We start from the raw sequence: 8,786 nt of genomic DNA on the forward strand, positions 1-8,786 counted from the left end.
ACGCACTCTACCCAGGGCAACAGCTTGAGACAATCAAAAAAAAAAAAAAAAAAAAAAAAGTCTCTGAATATATTAATTTAAAATTAAAAAATAAATTACTATGAAGAAGTCATATGTTCTCTTCCATAGAAGGAAAAATCATGACTGACCAAGAAAGGGTAATAAAAGGTAATGTTAAAACCCAGGCCCCTTTCCCCAAATTTATCTATTTCAGTATTTTCACAATGCATAATACTTATATTTTAAATTTCACATGTGTAGTTATTCTTTCAAATTACGTTTGGTTAAGAATAATTATAAAGTGCAAATGTTTTTGAATTTCATAACACAAAGACATGTCATAACATCAGTCACAAGGAGTATGCATCACCTCAATGATTCAAGCTACTTCAAAACTGAATTTAGATTGGGTTTAGGATTTAGACTGAATTTACAATTTTGAGCACACCCTTGCCATTAGTGGGCAGAATGCCAGTAACAGATGCAGATAGAACTGAGTGTGATAAATTAACAATTACACATACAGGTAAAACCACATCAACAGAACACTTATCTTTTGTACAAAATTTAAAAGCCTTACTAATGACAACTTGTCTGAAATGAGGCATTTTCATCCAAGGGTTTTAAAACATTACATACAGATGAGAGTCAGCAAACCATGACCCATAAGCCAATTACCTGATTTTTGTAAATGTTTGACTGGAACACAGCCATGCTGATAGCAGAGATGAACAGCTAAAACGAGACCATACCGTCCAGGATGCCCACTACATTTACTGTTTGGCCCTTTGCTGTAAGAAGTGTGCTGACCCCTGCTATGGATTATATACATGCCAGGATCTTAACTATTTCCATTCAAATTAAATCTTTACCAAGCACCATTTATGTCGACAACAGGAGATGAACACGACAATGTTCATTATGAAATAAGAGAGATTTTTAAATTGGGAACTACCATAATAAGAAAAGAATGCTTTGGCAACATGATGCATGCAGCCTAAATTAGAAAGGGATGACGCAGGAGGAGGGGGTCGCGAGCCCCGGTCAGAGGAAAGGAAAGAAGGGGAGGGGAGTGGGCACAGCGGCTGCAGGACCTGCCCGGTGACTGGGACTCAAGGACAGGGACCCAGGAGGCCCAGGACTGAAACTCAGGTGGAGAAGCTAATGTTAGGAAAGAGAACAAGCTGGGCTTTCACTTTGTTAGCATTAGATAAAACAGGAAACCAAGCAGGGAGGTTCACACCTATAATCAGTGTGACTCAGGAAGCTGAAGTGTGAAGATCACTTGAGGTCAGGAGTTTGAGACCAGCCTGGGCAATGAGGCAAAACTTCATCTCTAAAAACTCTTAGAAAACACAGTGGTAATCCTAGCACTTTGGGAGGCTGGGGTGGGAGGATCACTTGAGGTCAGGAGTTCAAAAGTTCAAGACCAGCCTGAACAAAAGAAAGACTCCCCTCTCTACAACATCTAGAAAAATTAGCTGGGCATGGTGGCTCATACCTGTAGACCCAGCTACTCAAGAGGCTGAGGTGGGAAGATCACTTGGGACCAAGAGTTCAAGGTAATAGTGAGCTATGACTGCACCGCTGCACTCCCAGCCTGGATGACAGAGTAAGACCCCATCTCTAAGAGGAAAAGCAAAAAGCTACAGGAACATGAGATGAGATCACAAGTGGGCACTTTAAAAGGCAAACATAGGAGGCATCGTCCTGTCAGCTTGTCTTTCTGTCTAGTGAAAACAGAGAGACTGATGTCTGCACCCGGTTCACCTGGTCACTCTGCCTGATTTTGGCTGTGTGATTAGTGAGGTATAAAAGACCTCTCCACACCTGTAATCCCAACACTGTGGGAGACCAAGGCGGCAGGAGCGCTTGAGGCCAGGAGTCAGGCTGCAGGGAGCTAGAATGATGCCACTGCACTCTAGCCTGGACAACAGACTGAGATCCTGTCTAAAAACTTAAAAGCACCTCTCAGTGAACTTGTGCTCCATCCTCCCCAAAACAGCCACCTCATATCTCACTTTCATGTTGATGAATCATGATTCTGAAACCTAATCTATATTCTGTGCAACTAAGAAAAGAGCCTGGGAAATGTGCCCAGGTGTGCCAGGCCTTTGTAATGTTGCCTACGATTTCTTGCTCCTGGTGTTGTGTATATGTTGCCAGTAACAAATCTTTCATTACTATAAAAAAATGTAATATAGATAAATATAAGGCGAGTGTGGAATGTAGACATTAAATCAGACCATGACTGGGAGTCACAGGCCACCGTGCTTGCTGGCACTGAACAGCAGTAAAGGCCCCAAGGAGGCAAGTGCACAGTGTAGGAAGCAGCCTGAACTCCCCAACTTGACCAATACCTGAAATGCAGGGAAACAGAAAGAAAGGCTAAGAAATGAAACAGAGAAACAGTCAGGGAGGGGGGAGAACCAAGGCAGTGCCAAGGCACAGAATCAGAAAAGTATTTTAAATGTGGAATTCTAATTACAGGTTAAACAAACTTTTTTTTAAGAGACAGTCTTCCTCTGTCCCCCAGGCCAGAATGCCGTGGCATCAGCCTAGCTCACAGCAACCTCAAACTCCTGGATTCAGGTGATCCTCCTGCCTCAGCCTCTCAAGTAGCTAGCACTCCAGGTGCCTGCCACGATGCCTGGCTAATGCTATTTTTAGTAGAGACAGGGTCTCACTCTTGCTCAGGCTGGTCTTGAACTTCTGAGCTCAAGGAATCTTCATGCCTCCCCATCCACCTCCCGGAGTGCTAAAATTACAGGCATAGGCCGCCATGCCCAGCCTAAACAGATACCTTCTTAAGTAAAATATTTTTAGTCACTAAAATGAAAATGATTTAACCTTTACATTGCGATGGATTGTGCTGAGATTTTCATTCTTGATTGATTTTTCTTTAACAAAAGTCCCAGAAATGAGTGGGGTTAGTCATCCACCATCTCCATGTGCACGTGCATCGCTCACAGGTACTCAGCACCCCTCCCCTCCCTGCACCTCTAACTGATCTCTGTCACTCATGGGCCTTCCCTTCCTTTTGGGTACAGAAGCAAAGCAATGATTCCCCCATCAGATGTTTACTCCACACCCACGAACAAGCCATACTCCCTGTTTTCAAGAGCATCAATGCCTGGATGCAGGTGGCACTGACCACACCCCATAGTCCAGAGCTGCTTGGTCCTCCTCAGTAGTAGATACCGACATGCTAGGTAGCCACTACGCTGAGCACGGGGGCATTCGTGCGCCTTGCAGCACGTTTAACAACATCCCTCGCTGCTGCCTCATGGACGCCAGCAGACTCCTCCCCAGCTGCTACTCAGTGTCCTGGGGATGGGTCAGCCCCAGCTGCAAACCTCTTACGTTGCTCATGGCTTCCGACCTCTTGTTCCCTCCCTTACTCACACCTCTTTTAATGTTCACGGGCACCTCTCAACTACCACAATTTCTACCACAAGTCTATTATTTCAACGTCTTGGCCTCCACTCCCACCCACATTTTCTCTCTCATGCCGTAAGTACTTCTATCACACAGGAGTCCTACGTGCCTTTGCAGGGAAAGTGAAAATGCTGCAGAAATCTCCAGATCGTGGAGAGCTCCCTGAGGCCCAAAGGAACAGGACCAGTCTCTCCTGGGTCTCCAGGAATGCCTTCCTCCCATCTGCCTCTGGGTTTAGTTTGTTACAGAAACATGAAGGTATTTGTCAAATGATTTTACTCAAATATAGAATTTTCCCTCATCGTACAGAAACTTTCAAAGATAAAATATAAAAATTACCAAATACCCCACAAAATCACAACAATACATATAACAAGCCAAAGCTTGCTATAATGATCCTTATTCAGTTTTATTGTTTAGTACAACTCATGAATAATATTCCCTGGAGTATTATGAGTAAAAGAACAACAACCTCTTAAATCACATGACCTTACTTACACACTAACCTGGTGAAACACTTCGTTCACAAAATTGACGTAACCCCGCGTGGACAAGAGGATGCGCTGCACCATCTCATACACCGTCCGGTGCTCTTCCTCAATGCTACACAGACTTGAATTGCTGAGTCTTCGGTCGGACAAGGTGCTGCTGTTGGAATGGCTTTTGTCCTGCTCGGGGGGCCCAGCACCGTCCAGTTCTGGTGCCCTCTCTTGCGCGACACCACCTCCGACAGACTGGAAGAAAGTCAAGGCACTTCTCAGTGACCTGCATGCCCATTGAGAACAGCCGAGACTGAAGTCCTGCCTTCTTTAAAGACCTCTGGTCACCTCCAACCTGCACAGGGTGCAGTAAGTTGGATGCCACCAATTGCTTAAAACACAACAGGCTCCAGAACCTGTACTTACCATTTTTTTCATTAACCACCTAATCCCTCTCCAATTCAGTTATTTAGAGAGAAAAACCATTTAAGTATTTTAGGGATGAATGCTGTGAAATTTTATAAACCTAAATACAAGGTTTAATTTCCACTGTAAAAGCACAGAATAAATTAATGAGCAAAATCATCTGTATTATTATCACACGGGGTCTCCAGACTTCAGCATTTACTCTGTGGTCTACAGGGGTATAAAATTCTTACAGCAACAACGTTGGGATGAGTCAATCTGATTGTAAAGATGAAGCGGCACCCTGATGGTGGCGTGCGGAGACCTTTCAAAGGTATTTTACAAGAATAATCTTGGTCTCAGTTTTACCCTCAGAATCTCAGGTCAAACTTAACGATTTATAAAATTTTAAATATTTAAAAGACTTTAGAACTACAAAGAAATGAAGTAATTTACGCGATGACTCACGAAGTTTAATTCTGCTCTCATTTCCCCACACAATGAAAGGTTTCCTCCAGACATAATATGTGTGTAATTTTGATTCATCTTTGTAAACTCCACTATTATTTTTAAGTGTCAAAAGTATACAGCCCAAATACCACTATAATTTTACCCACTGTGAATATTTTTTATAAGAAGTGATAAGATATAAGATATGAGTAGTACAAAACAGTAATTTCAGTAACTACCAAGGACAGTTTGAAAACAAAACAGATATCCAATAGGAATCTCTAGGGAAAATTAATGGGAGATTATACTCCTAATAATTTTTCTCTTCATGCCTTAGTTACTAAGCCTGTGTGGCTTATCACAGGCTCTGTCACACTGAGAGATACACCGCCCTAAAGAAATTCATCTTTTTGATGGATCCACAATCTTCCACAGAAAAATAAAATTTTATTGATTTCATTCTTTTTTAATCTAAAGTTTCACTAAGAATGATTCAAGAAGATAATGAATATAATACGGAAACAAAAGGGCTCATAATGAAGCATCAAAAGACTTGTTTCTACACATTCCTAACTGTAAGGCAGGTCACTTACCTCACTTGGATTTCATATGTATTATACATATATATTATTTATAACATATATATTTTAACCTGTAGAGCAGGGCAGTCAGATCAAGTCTGATGTCTCCTACAACTTAGTAACCATGACTTTTTGACTGATTATTCCCATCTTTCCCACAGACTAAAAAGTAAAAAGCAACATATATATATGTGTGTGTGTACAGATATACATATATGTGTGTGTGTGCGGATATACATATATATATGTGTGTACGGATATACATATATGTGTGTGTACGGATTTACATATATATATGCGTGTGTATGGATATACATATATATGCGTGTGTATGGATATACATATATATGTGCGTGTGTGTACAGATATACATACATGTGTGTGTGTACAGATATAGATATATGTGTACAGATATACATATATATTTGTGTGTGTACAGATATACATATATATGTGTGTGTACAGATATACATATATGTGTGTGTACAGATATACATATGTGTGTGTACAGATATACATATATGTGTGTGTACGGATATACATATATATGTGCGTGTGTATGGATATACATATATATATGTGCGTGTGTGTACAGATATACATACATATGTGTGTGTGTACAGATATACATATATGTGTACAGATATACATATATGTGTACAGATATACATATATATGTGTGTGTACAGATATACATGTGTGTACAGATATACATATATGTGTGTGTATAGATATACATATGTGTGTGTACAGATATACATATATGTGTGTATGTGTACAGATATACATATATATATATATAATTAAAGATGATCACAATGACTTGACACTCCTTCTGCAGACAGGTGGTGTCGATATCCCTCCCTTTGGTCTCCATGAACTGTGTGACTGCTTTAGCCACTAGAATAGAGTTGAAGAGACCTGGGCCAGCATCAGAAGCAGGTCTAGGAGGCGACAGTTAACACCTCTCTGGAAACATTTTACTCTTGGAGCCAGGGGACATCATGTAAGAAGCCCAACTACCCAGCTAGGGAGACTCCATGGAAAGGAGTCCCAGAAGCCCAGGCTTCCAACTGCCCTCACCAAAGTAACAGGCATGAAGTCATCATGGACGCTCCAGACCAATCTGCTGAATGACCTCCCCAAAGATGTCCATATCCTAGTCCCCAGGACCTTGAACATGGCAAAAGTTACCCACCGAGACTGGGTTTGGACTTTTGATTTCCAGAACTCTAAGATGACAAATATGTTGTTTCAAGCTTTAGTTTGTGAGAATTTGCTACAGTGACAATAAAATATTCAATAATATAACAAGTCACTATGAGATATAGCAACAGGCTCTACAATGGCAATAGCCATTTCTAAGCACAGCCACCTGTATAGATGGCCCAGAACTGCTCCTCCCTGCCAGAACCCCCATGCTCCGTAAGCCTCCCACACACCCAGTTGACTCACAGGAAGCAGACCCCACACACAGTTCTTCCTGTTCATAGAAGCCCATCATGGCACCTCCAGGCCCATGCAGACACCTGGTTTTAAGTGAATTAGTGCCTTATTACGGTTCTAGGGCCGAGCAGGTAACCTAAGTTGTTCACTCAGACAAAAGGGAAAGGCCTTATAATTCTGGTTGTCTCTAAATGTCCACAAGAAAAGCAGTGCCCACCTGCTGGCAGCTTTCTGTAAACAAGGGGTAACCTGCAGATGAAACTGTCAGAGAGAAAGGGCAGAAAGAGAAGACCACGGAGAACCAGAGAGAAGCGAGTGGACCATACCCTCAGCTGTCCTCATCACCGGCTTCTTTTTTGTAAGATTAAAGTATTTCCCTTATGTTTCAGACCATCTGAGTCGCACTGCCCTGCCCTGTGAGGATGATGGAATCATCCCAATTGATTCACCAGGCACAACTCTTTTCAGGCACTAAAAAGCCAAATGACAAAAGTAGATGACTCACAACTGTGAAGTCAACTGAGGGGAAAAACTTATAACCTTGAAGCAGTGGTTAATTTGCTATTCTTTCTATTTCTCATTAGCCAGAAGTATTTCTCAAGAATGAGCAATTTATTTTCAATGCGTACAGGTCATGGTTTTCCAATCTTTCAAAAACAGAGAAGAAAGTGCACATCCTTTAATTGAGACTATTTTAAATTGAGTGGCAAACACATAAGATGTAATCGAAAATTCACCTAAGAGCGTGACTGAGTTTCTCGCACATAACTTCATACAAACATTTGTCTATCTGATAGTTTTTTAGTTTTTGTCTTACCTGATGGGTGATAAAGGTACTTCATGATGGTTCAGAACTAACAGCATTTCCCCTGCTGCTGGTGAAATACAGGGTCACTGCAGTCCCTCTTCTGTAAGCTGCCCTTTCATCTCCTTTGTCCAGTTTGCAATGGGATTAGTTGTTTGTCTTCGTGGCTGCCTGTAGGCACTGTTTTTTTTCCTTGACAGATAGTCTCACTCTATCACTCAGTTTAGAGTGCTGTGCTGTCAGCCTACCGCACAGCAACCTCAAACTCCTGGGCGCAACCAATTCTCCTGCCTCAGCCTCCCAAGTAGGAGGCTGGGAATACAGGCACAATGTCTGGCTAATTTTTCTATTTTTAGCAGAGACAGGGATCTCATTCTTGCTCAGGCTGGTCTCAAACTCCTGAGTGCAATTGATACTCCTGCCTCCCCCTCCCAGAGTGCTAGGATTACAGGTGTGAGCCACCATGCCTGGCTATGTAGTGCTCTTTAAATAGTAGGCATTAACTCTTTAAACAGTCAGGATGTTACTCCACTCTCTATTGCTTGGATTTGGCTTTTATGTTATTTTTTGACATAAAAATATTTCTTTATGTTTTTCACAAAGTCAAATCCCACTTCTTCTACGGCTTCTGGGTCTTATTTCTATTGAAAGTAGTCTCCCACTTCCCAAATTTATATGTCCCCTTAAATTTTTCTTTCTCATAAACTAATGATTTTGTTTTTATTATGGATATTTTATTCTTAAATCGATCTGACATTTGCTTATATGTTGTAAGTGGCAAGCTTCTAACCAACATCATTTATTAAAGATTCTTTCTTTTAATCTTGACTGGTGTCATCCTTTGAAAGAGAAAGAAAGAGCGAGAGAAAGAGGAGAAAGAGGAGAAAGAGGAGCACACAGTGGTTTTCTAGCCTCCATCCAGGACTTGATTAGATGTTCAACACCAACCTCAGTCTCACTCCTTTGATGTAACCTATGGTTCCTGACTACAAGCCGATATAATTTTTTCTTAAGCCTAAAAGTCAAATGTCTAAGTTTGTGTCTGTTTTGCTAATTTGGGGGGAGTCTCAAAGACCCTCTCAGTATGAAGTATCTCTTGTTTTTAGTGCAGGTAAACTTTTCCTCTTCCCATTTGTTCAATCACTACTTCTCATTCCTTTCTTTTTTTTTTTTTTTTTTTTT

At 41.2% G+C, this 8,786-nt stretch overlaps 1 protein-coding gene across 1 annotated transcript in view; it reads right to left on the minus strand.

Annotated features, from left to right (window-relative positions):
- Positions 1–8,786, minus strand: part of RALGAPA2 (Ral GTPase activating protein catalytic alpha subunit 2) — a 374,339-nt gene that overhangs the window by 284,641 nt on the left and 80,912 nt on the right. The window contains exon 10 of the mRNA XM_023518389.1: positions 3,945–4,172. Within this exon, the coding sequence (XP_023374157.1) occupies positions 3,945–4,172 (228 nt within the window). The remainder of the gene's footprint in view (positions 1–3,944; positions 4,173–8,786) is intronic.

Source organism: Otolemur garnettii, unplaced genomic scaffold, assembly GCF_000181295.1.
Source record: "Otolemur garnettii isolate 467f Iridium unplaced genomic scaffold, OtoGar3 scaffold00136, whole genome shotgun sequence".
In the NCBI taxonomy this organism is placed as follows: domain Eukaryota; kingdom Metazoa; phylum Chordata; class Mammalia; order Primates; family Galagidae; genus Otolemur; species Otolemur garnettii.